The sequence below is a fragment of the Chionomys nivalis genome, chromosome 18 (genome assembly GCF_950005125.1).
Source record: "Chionomys nivalis chromosome 18, mChiNiv1.1, whole genome shotgun sequence".
NCBI lineage: Eukaryota > Metazoa > Chordata > Mammalia > Rodentia > Cricetidae > Chionomys > Chionomys nivalis.
Window position 1 is genome coordinate 38,169,415 of NC_080103.1, and position 20,824 is coordinate 38,190,238.

A 20,824-nucleotide genomic window follows, 5' to 3' on the forward strand; every position below is an offset into this window, starting at 1 on the left:
TAAAGACACACAGGTAAACAGTCAACCATGGTTGGTACTAGTCAACCTTTATCAAAACCTTTCCCCGGGAACAGGTCCTTTGCATTCTAACAAAGTCTGACCATAGGACCCAAGCAACAAGTACATCTCAATGAATGATGCCTTCTGCTTGCAATGATCACAACAGCCTTCCCATCCACAGTTTGAACTAAACAGGTAACAGTGGCTCAAAAATATTAAATGGAAACTTCAAGTGGCACATAGTTTTAAGAATGACATGTCATTATAACACAATGAAATTTGTGCTACTTTGTTCTGCTTGGGGACATTGAATGAATCGTTCCATTGGTCAGTGGAGAGAGACAGACTAGGAAATACAAATTCTACCTCTGTCCTCCACGGGGGCATATATGGGTGTGTCCACAAGCATACACCACACACACACACACACACACACACACACACACACACACAGCATTAGTTGAACAATAGTAGTAGGGTGACAGTATTGGTTGTGATTGGTGCAATGCTAACATATTTATTTCATTAAGCTGGGCAGTGGTGGCACATGCTTTTAATCCCAGCACTCAGGAGGCAGAGGCAGGAGGATCTCTGTGAGTTCAAGGCCAGCCTGGTCTACAGAGGGAGTTCCAGGAGAGCCAGGACTGTTACACAGAGAAACCTTGTCTCAATAAATAAATACGTAAATAAATAAACAATTTTATTAAACCCTTCTGTCAGTTGGCTAGAACCTAGAGGTCTTATCAGATACAACAACAAATAACAGACAAAGAACAAGAGGAATTTTGTCTTTAGAGAATGGGCAGGAAAGAACGAAATTGAGAGCTACAGTCTATCTTCGTGATTGCCAACTCCAGAATCTGAACCTGGGAGCAAGTGGAGATGGGGTGAAAAAATATACCGGAGTAGAAAAGCCGAACGCATGAGGGAAATATTGCCTACAGAGACAACGGAAAAGAACAGCGGTAGAGCTTGGGGAAGTGATGTTCACAGCATGTCCTTCACTACGTTTCTATTGGGAACATTTGTTTGGGTATAGCACAATGAGAGTTCGTTTTATGAAGTGGAAACATATTGGGGGAAGTGCTCGGAGCAGGCTAGAAGTATGAGGTGCCCGGTCTCATCTGCAGACAGAGGCTGTCACCCACATAACACAGAGTGAGCATGCCAATGGTTTTTCTGGTTGCTGCTGAGAGCCCCCGGGCAAGCTGTGCTCCTAGCATCCTAGCCCTACATTCTCAAGCTTGTCTCTCTTGCCCACCATGGAGGGAGGGGGCAGAGAAAATCCCCTCTGCACAGAGGACTTATTAAAGCCACCTGCCAACTCATAGGAATAGGCATCAAAACTGGTTCATCGGTATTCACCCACAGGGTTTCATCTCTTGATAATCGTTGGAGGTCATGAGTCACGGGAGGAAACTTCAGGACAGGGACGTGGTTATCTTGGAAAATGACAACCTGCACTGCTGGAACTTTAAATATAGGCCATGTTAACAAAACAAGAGGAAGAAAGGGGAACTGCGCTCAAGCTCTAAAATGCGCTTATATCAAAGGAAGACAATGATGAACTGGCGGGATTTTCTTGCAATTTGACAGACGTCGAATGCTTAGGTACCAGTGGGATGCACCACAGAAAACTGACGAACTGGGGTTAGCGAAGATTCTAGGCAGGGCTTCCTGGGGGAGCCAAAGGCACATTCTGGGTACAAGATACGGTGGTTAAACACAGGCGCATTTTAGCAGTCACAGATGAAAGCATCCAGGTAATGGCAGCCTATAGGGACGAAGCATCTGGCTAGGATGCTATGGGCACACATAGCAGGTAGGGTTTATATTTCTCCCTTTTCTCCTTGCTTACAAACTAGGGCTAAGTCGACCTCAGTGACAACTGTGAAGAGCAGCCATGGAAACAACCAACCACAAGAAAAGCCAACTGCAAGCCATAGGTTTCTAGCTTGAGAATCCGAAAACCAAAAGGATCCAGCACTCCAAATTTTTTTGAGCTCTGATGTAATGTCACAACTGCACAACTCCATACCTGACCTCATGTGGTAGGTCACAGCTAAAATACAGGTGCAGTAAATATATAAATAAAAAATATAAAATTACCTTCACGCTATGAGTTTATATAGAGGAAATATAAGTGGATTTTGTTACTTGGCCATCTTTGCCAAAATGTCTTATCCTGTATATATAATTTTTTTTTCAATCCAAACTTCAGCTGGGCAGTAGTGATGCACACTTTTACTCCAGCACTCCGGAGGCAGAGGCAGAGGGATCTCTGAGTTCAAGGCCAGCATGGACTACAGAGTGAGTTCCAGGCAGCCAGAACTATATAGTGAGACCCTGTTACTTTGCATTGAGTGCTGGAATTAAAAAGGGCTACTAGGAAAAATCCTATCTTAAAAAACCAAAACCAACCAACCAACAAACAAATCCAAACTCAAAAATACATCAAGTCCAAGTTTTTTGTTTTGTTTTGCTTTGTTTTGTTTGTTTTTTAGAAACAAGGTTTCTCTGCAGCTTTTGGAGCCTGTCCTGGAACTCACTTGGTAGACCAGGCTGGCCTCAAACTCACCAAGATCTGCTTGCCTCTGCATCTCTATTGCTGGGATTAAAGGCATGCGCCACCACCGCCAGGCTCAAGTTCAAGTATTTCAAGTAGGGAACACTCACTGTGTGGCAGTGTTTCAGCTGCCACTGCCTTCCACAGTCCACACAGATGTCAGAGGACAGCATGTGAGAATCTTATCTGTCGTGGACCATGATCTCAGGGACTGAACCCAGGTTAGGCTTGACAACAAGCCCCTTTTCCCACAGAGCCACATCTCTGGAACCGATAGTTACCCTTCCGATGTATGCTAAACTGAGAATGTCATCAAATGCTTTAATGGTGAGGGGCTTGACAGGTGTCGTCTATAATCAGTAGGGTGTGTACTACACCTCAGGGAAAGTGTGACCCGGGCGCGCAGGTTCTATGGTACACTCATCAATGCTCTCATCGTAGCGTCGAGGAGAAAGAAAGACACATGAAGACATGTGCAGACTTGGGCAGAGGCAACATTTACACATTGGAAATCTTAAAATACTTTTAGCAATGAAGTCTCAAACGGGCAAAATTCAATATTGTCTTTTTCAGGACTATTAGATGCACAACGCTTTTACAAATGCCAAGAAGCGAGTGTTAGAAAGGAGACACCATTACATTGTGACATAAAATTCTCTCCTTTGCTCCTGCCTTGGTGCTAGCACGCAAGCCATAAATCCCCACAACTTCTAAGGTTTCATGTGTGACTTTCCAGGGCTACTTTCCAATGTTAAAAACTCTTAGTGAAAGGACTGTTCTATCCAGACACACAAAGGAGTTTAATTTTTAATTCGTGCTTTCCTTTTAACAAAAATCTTGCCCACACCCAGAATTTCTGTCACTTCTATCCAAGTGTGCAGACAGACTTCCATCTAGCCGTGTCCTGGCAAAATTATTGACTCCATCATACAAGTGGCATCTTCTAGAATGGCTTCCTTAGGGTTTCAAACCCCGTTTCAAATAAGCAATCCCAACAATCCTCTAATGCCTTCATCAAACATTGGTCTACTGAGAAATAAGATTAGCTGCTCACTAGCAGGTCTGACGAGTTCTGTGACAGTCCATTGCTACTAATCCTTTTATTTTAAAAAAGGGTTCATTGTCCCCTCCCCCCTTCACAACAACTGAAGCTTACCGTTGCAGGTAGCCCTCTCTTCCCCCTCCCTACTAAGGTACTTCTAGAAGTGCAAATGTTTCTTGGAGCTGCAGAGTTACTTAAGTGCGGTGGAGACTAGGAGGTGAAGCCGGCTGGGTCTCCCGCGGTTACCTCTGAGGAAAAACTGCCGCCTCCACCCTGCAACTGCACCCGCATCTCCTGCAAGTTCTCATTAGAAGGCTGGTACTCACTTTTATCCCAGGAGAAGTTAAGAAACACTTAAGACCCGCAGTGTGACTCTGACAATCGTTGATTCCGGCACAGCCTTCCTGGAAACACAGCGTTTCTCCTCAGCAGCTTTGGTTTCCGGAAGTGGGAACGTGAAAGGAAAAGCCCTTGCCGGCTCTGAACCCGCTTGTGTAACTCTATCAGTGGACACGCCCCCTTGGCGGCTGCGGCCGGCCGGGAAAGCTATGCTGGGAACTGTGTTACTGAGGCTCGCACCTTCTGCCAGAAAAACCCCAACTTCTTTCTCCAGTGCAAATAAACATGCTAACACACGTGCCTCTGGGACACCTAGTTCTCTGCGCTCTAACTCTGAGACCGATCACAGAAATGAGACTATGAGAGCCTGCCTTTTGGTGATGTCAACACAGTATTCATGATATTTCATTGGTCGTCTCTTCTTTCACTCTATTCTGCCCTCGTCCAAATAAGGAGTTTTCCTGCAGTTTCACCAGAGAAGGAATTTGTCTGCCGACTGGTTTGTCCTTCAATGAAGCCAATGAGTCACGAATCTGCGACTCAGGTTTTGACAAAAGCAAATCAAAAATGCAGGAGAAGATGATAAAAGTTTATCAAAAATATATTTTATTGAAAAAGATTAAGAGGTCAGCAATATTTTAACTTTCCCAAGCCTTTCTGAGCCTGCTTTGGTGAAAAGGTTTAGGGTGAATAAAGAATGGATTCTATTAATAGCAACATGCTGTGTTTGGGTAAAATGTTTGGCACACGACCCCCAAAATGAGAATGTGAATGGCTCCGTACCTGGGCAACAAGCGCTATGGCCAGTTGGATAGATTCCAACTCTTCCACCCAAAAGTAGAAGGAAAGACTCAAACAGTCAAAAGTTACGTTGCCTAAAAACTATTCTATGATAGACAATAATTCTTCACATATGACTTCAGAAGTTGTTTAAGCACCCAGGCAATAGTGATGCACACTTTTAACCCCAATACTCCTGAGGCAGAGTTCAGGGGATTTCCATGAGTTCAAGGCCAGCCTGGTCTATATGATGAGTTCCAGGAGAGTTAGGACTGTGTAAGAGACACTGTCTTGAAAAACAAAAAGCAGACAAACAGAAAAAGAAGTTGCTCAAGACAAGTACATAGAATTGCTATAACAAAACTTTGTATCTATTTATTTAAATTGAGTTTCCTATTTTATATATGCACTTTCATGAAATGTTGCCTTATTGTAACCATATGTAATGTGTTTCTGTTAACTAATTTTTAAATGCCATAAATCTCATTGAGAAATGCCCTCTTAAATAGTACTCTATTATTTAATATTCATCAAATATGTAACTTCGTATTTGTCTTTTAAATCATCTACAAACCAAAAATACAGTTATTGTAAGTATTGCAAATATATGTCTTAAAATGTTTATTCCATAGTATTTGTAGCAAAGAAGAGAAATAATTTTAATATAGATATTTTCATTGTATATGAATGATGAAAACTTAAAGGTATATAGTTTTCTATTACAAGAAAAATCTATGAAGGAAATGAAATGGAAATAGAAACTTAGAGAGATAAAAGAATAAAATAAAAATTTTCCAATCATTGCTTTTCCAATAACTTCATGTCTTTGTAGAGAGATATTAGGGAGATCCAAATCATTTGCTATATAATTTTGTTTGGTCTTTAAAAGAATCTGCATGGGCCTGGTAGCTCACTCCTTTAATTTCAAGACTGACTGGGGAATATCTGTGAGTTCAAGGCCAGCCTGATAGCCTGGTATACAGAGGGAATCCCAGGCCAATGAGGGCTGCACAGGGAGACTTTGTCTCAAGCAGAGGGCGCGGGGGGAGGGGGGGGGGTGGAAAAAGAATATGTAGAGCTTTGTTTAGGAAAACCACACAGAAATTTTTTGCAGTTATTTAAAGTCATAATAAAAGATGATCATCAACTTCAGTATTTGTTACTTTTTCATAGACCCCTGTTTGGAGACAGGTGAGTTTTTAAAAAATGTCAGGAATTATTTGAGCAGGAATGAGATTTTAGTGCCCAAAAGAAGGCAATGAACACGTGGAACTATGAGAAGATGCTGACAGGGAGAAGAGGCCAGTGGTTGAGTCGTTTGTCGTCGTAGAGTTTGGACAAAGGCCACATCTATCTCTGATAAGGATTCCTGGCAAAATTCTCAGAGCCATAGAAAGATGAGATGTGATATCCTATTTTTAATCAGAGTGTGGGTTCCAGAAAGCTTTCCAAGATAACAGTTTCACGTAGAAATTTAAAAGCAAGAGCCTCATTTTCTCTAAATATCTGAGGTGGAGACTATAAAGGAAGTACATTATATTTAGAAAAACTGGCCACCATGCTTATCTAGGTTTTATAATTTTGAATATAAAATGCTGAAGCAAGCTGATGTCACTCATACATTTGTATAGCATGATAGAAGTGTCAGGTTTGTGCCAAGTGCTGCCTTGGAGCTGGGGTGCTGACCGTGCACACAAGAAATTGTCCTCAAGGACCCACGGTGACAGGTGAGTAGAGGATAGGCCTGAGAATTGGCTGGGTATGTGGGCAGGAGTAGGCACACACACAATTAGCACTTTGTGCTTTGTCATAATTAGTACGCATTTTTGTCTCGAAAACACTAGCAAATCTTGGAAAACCTTCAGGTTTATTATCATAAACAAATAAATTTTAGAAATAAAACTTGGAGTAGGAAGGCTGGATTGTGCGATATGGTAGGAATCAAGAAACAAGAATTCTAAAGCTATTGTGATATTCTAGACATAACTGAGGGCTGGGCTCAATTTAACCTTGATAATGGAGGGAACAAACAGGCTTGAGAAGATAAGCAAATAGGAATAGATGACTTACAAGTGATAAAAAAGAACCAGCATTAGAGATGAGCAAGGAGATGGGCAGGAGAGATAGACACACAGTAATATAAAGACGATACTAGGAAGTAGATAACTGTTCTTTCTCCTTCTCCTCCAACTCTTTGTTCTGAAAGTTAAATCCAGTGCTTGACACAATCACCAGACTATAAATCAGGATTTATGGAGAAAAAGAGGGATCTGATCTACAAAGAAGTTGGGAAGAAAATGTCCAAAAATGGCAGTAAAGAAAAAACAAAATTATGTACTACAAATCAGACAAAACCAGTGACATTCTATGTAGCTCCTCTTCAAAAGTGATTTGGTTGAGGATTTCAACAAGGTGACAACAGACTCAACCAGGGTCGTGCACTTGATACTAGCCCTGCCTGAAGGCTGGGTAGCCAGGAAAGGTGATGGCAGACATATTCCTGGAGAAGTAGTTGAGAGCTCTTACCTGGATCAGCAGGCAGCAGAAAGAGACATTGGGACTGACTTGGGCTTCTAAAGCCCCAAAGCCCACCCCTAGTGATACACTTCTTCCAACAAGGTCACACCTATCCAACAAGGCCACCCTCCCTATCCTTCTGAAATAGTGCCACTCCCTGATGACCAAGCATTCAAACGTATGAGCCCATGTAGATCATTCTTATTCACACCACCACACTCCACACCCTAGAGGCCTGTAGTCGCATCATAATGCAAAAATGCATGCAGTCCAACTTCAAAAAAGTCCCTGTAGTCTATAATGGTCTCAACACTGTTTCAAAGTACTAACCCCTTGTATAATCAAAATAAAAAAGCAGACCACATACTTCTAACATGCAATGGCATGGGACACACATTACCATTCCAAAAGCAGGGAAAAGGAGCATAATGAGAAAATACTGGACTAAAGCAAGGCCAAAAACAGCAGGACAAACCCCGAACTCTGCATCGCTGTGTCTGATGTTAAAGTACTCTTTAGGTCTCCAACTCTTTTCAACTTTGTTGACTGCCACGTACTTCTCTCTCTCTCTCTCTCTTGGACTGGTTCTACACTGGGTCTGCAGCTCTCTTTGGCAGATATCTCATAACTGTGGCATCCCCAGCATCTTGGGGTCTCCAGCACAATCCAGGCTTCACCTTCACAGCTTCACATAATGGCCTCTCTAGGCTTCTACTCAGGGACACCCCAACACACATCTAGCCTCAGCGGTTTTCCTTAGCCACAGAGGGAGATTCCACAACCCCTTTCTCATATTCTCGACTCTAAGAACAGAACCACCTGGCTAAGGCTGCCAAGAAGCTAAGGATAATTAGAAATTATCTGGAACCTATATCATGGGGGTTGGCCGTGATGATGGGCAGACTGTTACAATGAGACATTACTAGCCTTGACAAAATTTTATTTAATTTTAAAACAGGAATAGAAATTGTGTATTTAAAATTGTTGAAGGATTGATAGACATTTGCTGTGTGGGCATTTGATGTTATTTTCAAACTAAATACTAAGTCACATTACGACGGGGCACCCCTTCCTTTTGTATTAAGAACATACAGGATACTGCTTGCTTTGGTTTTGCCTTAGTAAACGATTCCGGCCTGGCTCTTGGAGTAGCCACTTCCCTAAAAAGCTCAGCTCAGTTTCAGTGTACTTCCTATGAAACCCCACATCACTCAATGCCTTTGGCTCAGTCAAGGGAGGCTAACTAAGTTTACAAGTCGGCTGAGGCCTTCAGTAAGGTCTCGAGAAAGGAGTTTAGTCTCTGATGTCGAAGACGCTGGCAGCCACAAGCATCTCTGAATATCAGAAGTCTCCCTCCTTGAGGTGAGTTTGTGGGATGAAGAGGGCTCACCCGTTAAAAGCTAGGCTCACAAGGGCCCCAAAGAAGGGTTTGCTCACGTGACAACCACAGTAAAGCGAAGGGAAATTTTTGCTTCCTTTTCAAAAAGGAAACCACAGAACTGGCCATGGAGGTGCACACCTGTAATCCTAGCACTGAGGAGAGACAATGGCAGGAAAAACATGAACCTGGAGCCAAGCTGGGCTGTATAGGGAGACCCTTCATTCCTTTTAAGGGAGCAGCAGAAGAAGAAAAAGTGAGGAGAGGAGAAGGAGGTGGAGGAGGAAGGAGGATGAAGAAAAAATAAAACATGAGTTCCAGCAGTCATGTTCTTAGCAGATTAAAAAATATATATTTTTGAGAATTTCATGTAATATGCTGTGACCACGCTTTTTCTGCTCTTCCTTCTCGGCAGGTGTATAAGGACAACACAGTGGGCTGTGCATGTCTCCAAGCTGACTAACACGACTCTGCTTGAGATTTAACTTTGTGCCAGGCACTTAGGGTGCAGAGGCAGGCAGATCTCCTTGAGTTCGAGGCCAGCCTGGTCTACAGAGCAAGTTTCAGGACAGGCCCCAAAGCTACAAAGAAACCCGTCTCAAAACAAAACAAAAAACAGAAAAAAGCTGAATAAAGATGAAGCAAAATCTGAAGCAACTTTTTGAAATAATCTCATTTAAAAACTGCTTTTAATGGTCTTATATGAACGGACAGCAATAAGGCACAATTAGAGACTGACTAATTCAGGGAATGAGTGATTTGAGGTCACTTATTTTGTGTGTGTCCTCTTGGGGATCTTCAGGAGACTCAATAAACTGAAATCATGGACACAAGTGAGCAGGTTCCTTTTGGGCCCTTGTCCGAGTCCAGGTTTTAGACTCCTTCTGGGCCTTCTGTCACTTGTCAAGAAGCCTGGGAGGGCCAAGATTACTGGAATGACTGTGTTGTAACTGTCTGGAAGGTGATAAGCCCAGGTCAGTAACCACAGCCAACTATCTATCCCTCAGGCCCCAAGGCAACAGATGCTCCCAGGTGCACACGGTTTGCTGATTCTTGTTGCCCCACAAGTTCATTTACAGTTCCGAGATCCATTATTTTTGACCAGTTGCCAAGGGAAGCCACTGTGACTGAGCTTAAATTCTCATTTCAAACCACTTGCTTATTTAAAGTCCCATTCTGGATCAACCAAGTCAATCAATTCAGGGAAACTAAGAGAACGTTCGCTCTCTAGTATCCTGGATTTTCACCTGCATTTTCCTTATTAGTGTTAGCAGCCCCTATTCCTATATTAATGGAATTAAGCAAAGGCTTCCATACTTCTGTATAATGCACTTGGACCAAATTCACTGATTTACTACTCTTCCTTACTCTACCTATTTTTTTTCCCTACATATTCTTTGACTTAACCTTAAAGATTAAGGAGTTTGGTGTAATGAGCAGGCCCATAATGCCAGCACTTCAGGAAATCTGGGGCAGGAGGATCTTGAGATGGAAGCTAGCCTGAGCTTCATGACAAAGCCTTGTCTAAAAAAAATAAAACCAGTATCAACAAAAAGATTAGAGAGCAGAACCCCCAATTTTTGCATTATTTTATGCATGAGTTTATTCGACACAATCAAATTGGCAATGTCTTATCTTCCACCTGCTTTGATGCTGCCCAACTGAAAGAAGACACTACGGTTGTCTCTAGAAATAACAAATGTTGATCATTAACAAACGAAATCACAGCCTTTACCGGAATATGTTACTTAAAAGCAGACTTCCTGGTCCACCCTTGGGTTCCCAACTGAAATTGGAAAAAAAAAAAAAAAAAAAAAAAAAGCCCTCCGGGTAAACTGCCAACAAAGCAGAAACCACAAAGTCCTCATCATTTTAATTACCAAAGAAAAAGACCGACAAATAGGTAGCTCTGCTGAAATTAAGGACAGAGTCCAGACAAATAATAGCTTCAGAAAAATAAATGATGAGAATTGGTAGGTGGGTTCCCAAGCCCGGAGGACGGTTATACATCCTTTGCTACATCTCCAGTCGCTCTGGTTTGTTCTCCTTCTGTTCTTCATCTCCTTTCTCCCTATACAGAATCCCACTCCCATCCATCTCCAGACTCTCGCCTTCTGTTTTCCCAATCCAATCTCCTTGAACTTCGGAAATCAGTGTTCGAGTATTCACTGTGCTCTGAAGGACCCCCCGTACAAGGTTGCTCCCCCCCCCCCACACACACACCATCCAGGACTGTGTTGGGCGAAGAAGGGAGGGTCAGCTGGAAGTAACAGGTGAGGAAGCTTCTGGACTGCTGTGTGTACAGGGTGGCAACATCCGGAGGCAGGTTCCAACCCTGTTTTTGCCGTGGCTGGACTCTTATCTACTCCCCTCGCCCCGCCCCGGGTTCAGCATCTGCAGAGAGTAGTCACGGTCCCCATCCCGGAGAGCAGGCACACGTCCTCAACTATTCCTCCAACTCACTGCCGGTCCACCACCCCACGGCCGCCCTTCACCTGGAAGGGCCCCAGTTCCCTTCTGGTCGAAGCTTAGCTCCCGGGTCACCTGTAGTCTAGAGCAGCCTTTCCTTGGAGAAGGCGCGGTCAGCCCGGGTGCCCGACTCCCCAAACCGAGTCAGGAGACTTCGGAGGGCAGGGCTTCCTGTGAAAAAGGGCCGGGAGGACGGTGGGTGACCTCCTGGCTGGCTCTGCGGGCTTCCTGCCCGGCGAGGACTTTGCGAAGTCACCCGCACGAGGCCGCTCTTGGCGCGCGCGTGGGAGGTTCCGTGGCGCCGGAGGATCGGCGACTGGCGGGTTCGGCGAGCTCGCACTGCCGTGGCAGGGACGGTCCCCCCACGAGGCCACGTCCTGCCATTTTCGTCAGAGGCTCAGCAAGGCTCACGAACCCTCAAGTCCCCAGGTATCTGTAGGTCAGCAATCTGGGGTGAGGGTGAGGATTGTCACTTTCTTTTTCTTTCTTTCTTTTTTCTTTTTTTCCCCCTCCAAGAGGGCAGTTTTGTCAAAAAGTTTTCAGGGGGTCATCATCTGCCGCCCCTCCATGGCTTGATTTACAGGCAGATGTGCACTATACAACAAGAAAAAGTTTTAAAATATTATAGACAGCTCCATCCCAGGTGTATAAATTTAGTATGTGATCTTTACAAAATAAGGGAGGAACGAACAATACTGGGAGGGCGGGTGTATGTGTCTTTGTTCTCTCCTGTTCTTTGTAAACTTTTCACCTAATCGGAAACCAGAAAAAGAATACCCTTCGTGCATTCTGGCTCACGGGAACCAACGTCTTGGTTCCCCGCCGCCTACTGCTGTCATTGAACTAGGGAAACTTTCCCACCTGCCCAAGGCTCCCCGGAAAGCCGGTCCGGGGTGCACAGGGTTGGTCCAGACCCACCTCCCAGCTGCAACCAGATTTACAGAAAAGTCTGCCGTCGTCCTGGTCGGGGATTTTCCCAGGCTTTCGGCTCAGAAAGAACTTCCGGGTGCTGGAGGGGGAGGGGTGATCCGCAGGGGGTCCGCAGCCACGGAAGGGGGGTGAAGGAGGGTGAAGGGGAGTCGGATGGGGGCTAGAAATTGGCGGGTGGACAGAGGGAGACAGAGACTCGCTGTCACTGGAAAGCGCTGTGCTCGCCTCCCGCTCTCCACTCTTGGTGCTTGCTTTTGCTTTTCCTCACTCCCCCTACAAGATTGGGAACAAAAAAAAAAAAAAAAAAAAAAAAGGCTGCTGACTCTGCAGAGTAGGTCTTCTTTGTCATAAAATTAGCGGACAGAAGTCCTCTAAACCACCCCGCGGGGCCATGGCAACTGAGGGAGTTGGGCAAGAGGATCGTTTTGCCTTTTGTTTCTTCTAAGTTTCTCTTCCCTTTCTACCATCTCAGTTTTGGGTGTTTGTCGGGAGAACAGCTTTTGCTAAAAATAGAAATGTCCATCTTGAAATCATACTCTGTATTAGAGGCTAAGAACTGGAGCAGGGGAGGTGAAGGTGAACGTTCTAGAGGGGTAGCTTTCCTAGCTCACGTGGTTCAGAGGAGAAACTTCTCTTTACAGCCAGCACTATTTTAAACAAAACAAAACACATTCTCAAAATGTGAGAAACCTTAATCGCACGTGGCCTCCCAGGGGAACCGAGCAAACTTTCTGTTAAACTGTTTGTCCTCCTGGCTCATTTTAGAAAAACATCGTTCTCCACCTTCTTATTTGTGGCATTGCGGAGCCGGGTAGCTCTTCACCGGTTTCGCGGGACACAGGGGTCAGAGAGGAGGTGCCGTGTGTTTAGTTGGGGTGTCGATGCAACTTTGCACCTAACACACCTACACGTATCATTCTTCTTTCCACCCCCCTCAGGAGAAGAGACAAGGCTCTGGAGTCCTGATCTAGCTAACTGCCGTCACTGGAAGGCTCTCAGGTGAGTGTGCCTCTTGGGATCCAGCATGCAAAAGGTTGGCCCTGAGTCAGGGCCGTTGGCTCATGCCTGTTGGTAGAACTTGCTTTTTATTTCATGTATCTCTTTGTTATAGAATAGTTCTTTTGTTAACAGAGTTCGCTGTCGGCCAGACGTTAGCGTTTTACAAGTTAGTGATGTGAGACAGCAGTAACAGACAGGGTAAAGCACGCATTGCTGATGAGACTTCACTCTCTAGAATTCTACTCTATTCCACAAAGAGATAACTTGTGGTTTTGGTAAAGAAAAATATTGTTAACTATTTGAGTAGGTCGTAGTGTACGTGGTATCAGATTCCGAAGATGCAGAGTGTGAGGTGAGAAGGGTCTCTCTTGTTGGTGCTTGGTTTGCCTTTCCTGAGACAACACAATTACCCTGTGTAGCCTGAAGGCCTTCTGTGTATCTGGCAATTGTTCAAAACTTTTTTTTTGAACAAACCTACCGCTACCCCTCTTAAATTTGATATTCTAGCTACTCATTTCTGTCTTCCTACTGAATACTGAAGTACTAGAGATTGGAGAGATCAAGCTGCTTTGGAGAGGGACCTTGTGCCTCTGGAAATTAGCCGGTTAGTTTGCTCATTGGCCTTTGTGATTCCCCAAACAACCTGCTCAGCTGCCAGGGATGGTAGGCCTGTGTTCGTGGTCTCACATGCAGGCGTCAGGATGATTGACATTCATGGGAAGTTGATGCTTTGGACTGTGTCGTTCTATGAGGCAGCACCAGCAGCCCTTCCCCCCTTCACAGTGGCATCTAAGTTGGTACCTTGCTGGCAACAGCACACATACTTCTGAGCCCCCCTCCCTTAGCTTCCTTAGTTTCCAAAGTATAACTCTTAGCCCTAGAAGGGAGGTGGTCTGTGAAGGGCTAAGAGACAGTGCGTTAGAGTTTGCATCCGGGCTTTGACTCCTTGTTTTAGACCAGAACCCATTCTTTTTTTTTCTTTTCTTTTTTTTTTTTTTTTTTTTTTTGGATTTTCGAGACAGGGTTTCTCTGTGGCTTTGGAGCCTGTCCTGGAACTAGCTCTGTAGACCAGGCTGGTCTCGAACTCACAGAAATCCGCCTGCCTCTGCCTCCCAAGTGCTGGGATTAAAGGCGTGCGCCACCACCGCCCGGCCAGAACCCATTCTTTAAATTCTTGGTAACTCCGTCTCCCTCACCTGTAAAAGGGCAATCCATAGGACTCTTTTGAAGATGAGCTAAGATGGTACAGTACAGGATTCAGCACCCCACCTAGCATGTGAGAGGCACATCGTAAGTAGATGTCCTCTGTCAGTTTGTCATCATTTCATCTTCCTGAGACAGGTGACTGCACTTGCCATCTTAGGCCACCCTAGGAGGCAGCAGCAAATGCCTCGAGAATCCCAGGAAATGGATCTCTAGTCCATATGATAGTTATATGCCTTATGTGTCCATCTTTGGCCCTTCTCTCTGGCACTCAGCCTGAACTACTCCTTGAGGGGGCTGCTGACGTTGTGGCAAGGCATGAAGGAAGGCGGAACTACACGGCGATGTCTTTTAAAGCATCTTGGTGATGGTGCACACCTATAATCCCAGTACTCTGAAGGCAGAGGCTGGGGGAACCGCCAGCCTGGTCTACAGAGTGAGTTCCAGTACAGCCAGGGCTACACAAAGAAACCCCGTCTTGAGAAGAAAAAAAAAACTGCCAGGAAGTAAGCTTCGACACAGCTTCCACAAGTGTTTCTATTTGTGTTGGTCATTGTTAATAGGCCAGCCGTCTCAAGTAGGGGAGCCTTCTCTAAAGGACCAACTGGGAACAATAGAGAACAAGGAACAGCAAGCACTCTACCTTGGTGTTGGCTGGAAGGAATCACAGTTGTGGACTCAGAGGTCCATCCTAAGAATGCATTCACACCAAGACTCCTGTGGGCCCCTGACTTAAAGAGTATGCCTCCCCTTACAGTATGCTTTCCCCTTACACTGAGGGCTATGTCTGTCTGCCCTGGGTCCCGGGGCTGAGAGCCTATTTGCAGTAGACGCTTTTGGCAAATGGATCCATTCAAAAGACAGACATGTCATTTAAAGCATACAAAACAATATTTAGCTGTCACTAAACACACTGTATTTGGGAAACTACTGTTTTTTTTTTTTTAACATAGTTCTTTTATAACCATCAAAGCCCACGGATGAGCTGGAGCTGAACCATTCCCTGGACAAAAATGAAGATAGTTTCTGCTCTTCTCTCTCTTTTTTTAAAAACTCTTTGCTCCTTATCAGAAAATCCTGTGTGTGTGTGTGTGTGTGTGTGCGCGCGTGCATGTGTGTGTGTGGTGTGTGCATGTGTGAGTGTGTGTGATATGTGTTGTACGCACAGGTACCTGCATGCAGATGGAGACCAGAGGCTAAGGTCAGGTGTTACTCCTTGGGCATCCCCTGCCTTCTCTGAGACAAGGCCTCTCACTGGCCTACACTTTTTGCAAAGTAGGCTAGGCTTAGCTGGCCAGTGAGCTCCAGGGGCCTGCAGGCTGCTGCCCCTTCTCTTACCAGCACTGGGATGACATGTATGTGGGACACACTCCCGGGTTTTTATGTGAGTCCTGGAGATTTTAGGCGTACTCCTCACGTTGGCAAGGCAAGTGCTTCACCAGCCGAGCTGTCTTCCAAGTCCTTCATTTTAGTTTGATGTTTTAACTTGCAAGTGCAATGCAGTTTTATTGCAGAAAAATTTTAAGTAAACAGGGAATATAGGTGGAAATTTGATATCACACAAGATTCACAACAATGAATTTTTTATCAATTGCTAATTACATCATTGAATAACTTAGTGTCATTATTCTCATGCATGTTGCTGCTTCCCAAATAATGAGACTTTTATTATCATAATGGAGAATATTCAAAAGATATCAGTTCTTCCCATTGCATGCTAGCTAGTTCTTGCCTGCTTTAGTTTTAATTATTTTTATATCCTTGGTCCAAGATTTTGAGGATTCCTCTCACTGCTTTTGTTTTTTTAATTTACACAAGGATCTCATTCTTTGTTACAAAGTTCTGTATGCTGCAACAATGTCTAAGAGATATGAATATAAAATGAAAGATTAATTTATAAGTTTACCAAAGACATTTTGCTTGGCTGTCATTTATGGAATAAATGAACAGCACTTGATTTTAGCAGCCTGACTATAAAACAGAGAAAAATGATGTCTTCCAAGCAGACAGCACTGGGTATGATGGAAATGTAGGGAGGGGCTACGTACTGAGACCCGGACTTAGGTGTGTTCTCTTGCTGTGAGCGACACCATGACCAAGGCTTTCTGTTAGAAGAGTTTATTTGGGGATTACAGTTTCAGAGGGTTAGAGTCTGTGACCTTCATCGTGAGGACGATGGCAACTGCCAGGCAGGCTTGCCACTACAACAGTAGGCTGAGAACTCACAGTGAAACAAAAACGCCAGGCAGAGAGAACTAACTCGGAATGGTGTGAACCTTTGAAACCCCAAAGGCCACCATCTCTATGCCGCCTCTAACAAGGCCACACTTCCACCTACTGGGAACCAAATACTGTCATATATGAGTCTATGGGTCTATTCTCACTCAAACCACCACAGACCCTCTCAAGAAAAGCAACACAGCAAAAGGCAAAGATCAAAGGGTAGTGAAAGTAGTTTTCAAAATAGCATTGTTTTGAGACCAAGATAGTAGTTTAATACTAACTGATTAGCTGGGCAGTGGTGGCACATGCCTTTAATCCCAGCACTCTGAAGGCAGAAGCAGGCAGATCTCTGTGTGTTCAAGGCCTGCCTGGTCTAAAGAGTGAGTTCCAGGGCAGGTTCCAAAGCTACAGAGAAACCCTGTCTCAAAAAACCAGCAACAACAAAACAAAGCAAAAAAAAAAAAAAAAATACTAACTGATTTTTGCTTTGTTATAAACAAGACCAGAACAACTATAAATTTCACTCAATTATAAAGTCTCATTGATGGAGACTGGAGAGATGGCTCAGAGGTTAAGAACACTGGTTGGTCTTCCAGAGGACCCCAGTTTAATTCTCAGCATCCTCATGGCAGCTTACAACTGTCTGTAACTCCAGTTCCAGGGAATCTGACCCTCACACAAACACATGCAGGCAAAACACCAATGCACATAAAATAAAAATAGGTAAAATGTAAAAACATCATTGAAGACTATTGCTTCCTAGGCCCTAGCTCAGCATGAGCAGATAAAAACCAACCACACGGACAAGTGAGAGTCATTCAGAGGCCACAGTGAACACTTAGCAACCATTAGAGTTGTACCGTCAGCACACTTGGTGGAAGTTGTGTGGCTATGGCAAAAAGTCACCCATAGGCATGGAGCAATCAAGGTCCAGAACTAAATATAATGTATTTCTATTTGTATGAGAGAAATTATTCCCTGTGGGAAAACATGTGCTTGCATGCATTTGTGTGTGTGTGAGTATGTGCACATGGATATGTGCACACACGTGTGCATGCTCACATAATTATGCTTATATTATAGAGGATATTATGCAGAGTTAAAGGCCGCTTTGTAGTGGCTTTCTGTAGGACAAAAAAAAATAAAAGATTAGGATTGAATGAGAGCCTTGTTTCTAAGTGCTTTTTATTTCTTGAACTTTTAAGTCATATGTACATATAGTTTTAAAGCGTTATTTTTTTTAATGATAGTTCTGTATCAAAAAAGCTTTAGGAAATTTTAAGAAATGAATGTTCCTGTCCTATTGTAATCCTGTAAACAATACCTCATCCCACCAACACTGTAGTCGATCCGCACAGTGTGAGGTCTACTTGGGGCACCTCAGGCCTTGGGCTCCAGGGATGCCAAAAGGAGCCAGGTAGAATCACTGTGATTAATGAAGGCTTTTCAAGATGTTTACAAAACACCATGGACACAAATTACCAAGTAGCAGCCAAGGCCGTGGTTTGGAGCTGGCCTCATGCGAGTTGCTAAAAATGTGACATCTAAATTATAGAATACAGCAATCATTCAAAGTGTTTACTTTTTAATCATTAATATACTAGAAATTCAACATTTCATTATTTAAGGTGGTAATGTTGCAAGATTTATTTATATAATTCTAATTTAAAATGTTTATTTTTGTGTATGTGGGTGTTTTTGCTTATATGTGTATATGTGCACCATGTGCATGCAGTGCCCAAGGAGGCCAGAAGAGGGTGTTGCATTCCCTGGAATTGGAGTAACAGAAGGTTGTGAGCCACATATAGATGCTGGGCATCTAAGCAGGCTCCTCTAGAAGAACAACCAGTGCCCTTAGCAACTACCCCATCTCTACAGCTCCCTGTTTATAACCTTTAAGTTTTTTTTATTTAAAACCGGTTTCACAATTTATATTAATCATGTTATACTAGAATTAATAGAGTGTAGGTTTTCACTGTGGTGTATCGATCCTCAGAGGATATTAAAACTCAAACCAAATGTTTTTGGTACAGTGTCATTAGGTAGTCCACGCTGAGCTTGAACTCATGATCCTTCTGCCTCCACATCTCAAGAATTAAAAGGGTGTGCCACCATGACACACCTGATTTTATTTTTAAACTACATCCGTCATGTTTCTAGGCGTGTGTCACTACTTAAATGAGAAAAGAATTGAGACTTCCCTCGGCTTCCCCTGAATCACTGAGCTGCTAATAATCATCACCTGCATGATGAAAATAGTCAGAGGAGAAATGAAACAAAGAGAGAGAAGAGGGATTAGTCTAGTATTCTGTACATCGTTTTCTTAGTTTAGAATCCTCGGCCACATTTTGAGCATCTTCTTAGTGAGGGCAGTCTGGGTTGAACTAACCTGGTGTTTCGACTGTTGCAGGCCAGAGAGCATCATGTTGTCCTTTGAAGATGCTGACACAGAAGAGACCGTAACTTGTCTCCAGATGACTGTTTATCATCCCAGCCAGCAGCAAAGTGGAATATTTAAATCAATCAGGTTTTGCAACAAAGAGAAATTTCCTTCTATTGAAGTGGTGAGATTTGGACGGAATTCCAACGTCTGTCGCTACACTTTTCAGGACAAACAGGTTTCCCGAGTGCAGTTTGCTTTACAGCCATTTAAACAGTTCAACAGCTCTGTTCTCTCATTTGAAATCAAAAACATGAGTAAGAAGACCAGTTTGATGGTCGACAACCAGGAGCTTGGCTACCTCAATAAAATGGACTTGCCCTACAAGTGCATGCTTAGGTTTGGAGAGTATCAGCTCCTGTTGGAGAAGGAAGATGGGGAGTCAGTGGAATCTTTTGAGACACAGTTTATCTTGTCTCCGAGACCACTCTTACAAGAAAACAACTGGCCAACACAGAGCCCTACACCCGAGGATGGGGGCTATTCATCCTATTTCACCCATAGGACTTCTCCTACAGAGATGGATGAGAATGAAGTGTGAACAGAATCCAAGCAGAGAATCATGAAGGATGAGGACCACCCATGGATAGACCCTTGAAAGACACTCTACCTCTTAAGCGTTTAGAGCCTAGTGTTGAACAGATATCTGCATGCTGACTTTGGGTTTAGTAATAGCATTTGGAAGTCTGTGGACTGTGTTTGTCATCAACTTCGTCAGCTCTTTGCATTCTGGACCTACAGAGAATTAAGTATACATCTGTAAGGGTTAGTGTACAAAACGTATCTCCTGTGTAATGTTATTCTTGCTCCTTTTCCTGCTTGATGGCTCACCCATGCTTTGTTTTGGTAACAGCCATCTCTTGGCTTGGTCACATCATTTCATAGCAGCCTTTGGCTTCCAGGTTCAGAGCACAGGCAGATTGTTCGCTGGTGCCTGTGACATGTTCCTACTTGTAGAGCCGGAATCCTGGAATGAGTTCTAGAGTCCCTTCTGAGTCACTGTGGGTTCATTATGGAAAGTTTTGAAAAAAAGCACCTTGATTTTCTTTCTGTGGAATTATAATGTCTACTCCTAAGATGTCAGTGTTGCTTTTCTGTATGGAGGACCTACAATTAACATTTAAAGAACATTGAGATTAAAATTATTTGCCACACAAGGTGGCAGCCACTACAGTCTTGGGAGTAAAAGTCCCTCAAAATTTACGACTGTTGGAAGAGCCGGAAGAAGGCCAGGAGGAAGTAGGCACAGCACAGTTAGCTGAGGTCTAGAGGACGATGAAGACCTGACACTTATAAGATGGACAGGGATGATACCTGGGCCTCCAGGAACAATTTATGAAAACTGAATATACAGCTTTAAAATAGGATGTGGGCCTAAATACCCAGAATCACTTCCATCTGTAAGATTTGTAATGAAAGTCATTGAGTGGCGTGAGTAGTTCAAATGGCGTGGTGGATCCACGGGTCACATCGGCGCTGGCAAAGTGGCAGAATTCCCACAGCCGCCAAGTCACCCTACAGGAGCTTCAGCGCTTGTCAATGTCAAAAGAGAACATGAAGCTGACACAGCCACCAGAAGGGCAGTGTTACAGCAATTAGCCACTAAGGCCCCAGCCATCTCTTCCCAATCCAACCTAAGTCTTTATTTTCCACAGTGATGAATTTTCTAGATTCATTCTGTAGACCTCAAAGTCCTGGAGAGGAAATTCCACTGAGACTTCATCCATCCTTAGACACTGTTTTGATACTGATTTATTGTCTGTTTGAAATGCCTGAGTTGTGCTGTGTAATATCTTCTGTGGAGTGTAACCACTGGCTGCCTAGTTGAACTTCTGGGATCAAGAAGGTGTGTTGAAATCAGTTTCCTTTGGCAGCAGTGGGCACAGCTAACACAACTGTGAATAGACACGTCATACAATCGCCTACTGCTGACATGTG

At 43.9% G+C, this 20,824-nt stretch overlaps 2 protein-coding genes and 1 pseudogene across 3 annotated transcripts in view; 2 read left to right on the forward strand and 1 right to left on the reverse strand.

The window, feature by feature from the left end:
* The window catches only part of Alpk1 (alpha kinase 1), a 92,089-nt gene extending 87,880 nt beyond the window's left edge, over positions 1–4,209 (reverse strand). For both annotated transcript variants that reach the window (XM_057793869.1, XM_057793868.1), the window contains exon 1: positions 3,935–4,209. The gene's annotated coding sequence lies outside the window, so the exon portion shown is untranslated. The remainder of the gene's footprint in view (positions 1–3,934) is intronic.
* Positions 4,210–11,224: 7,015 nt separating this feature from the next.
* Positions 11,225–20,042, forward strand: Tifa (TRAF interacting protein with forkhead associated domain). Its single transcript, XM_057793479.1, has 3 exons — positions 11,225–11,520; positions 12,960–13,020; positions 18,857–20,042. Exon 3 carries the CDS (start codon positions 18,870–18,872, stop codon positions 19,425–19,427), a length of 558 nt encoding a protein of 185 aa, XP_057649462.1. The 5' UTR covers positions 11,225–11,520; positions 12,960–13,020; positions 18,857–18,869; the 3' UTR covers positions 19,428–20,042.
* On the forward strand, positions 20,039–20,485 carry LOC130889356 (ubiquitin-conjugating enzyme E2 variant 1-like; annotated as a pseudogene).
* Positions 20,486–20,824: the final 339 nt, after the last annotated feature.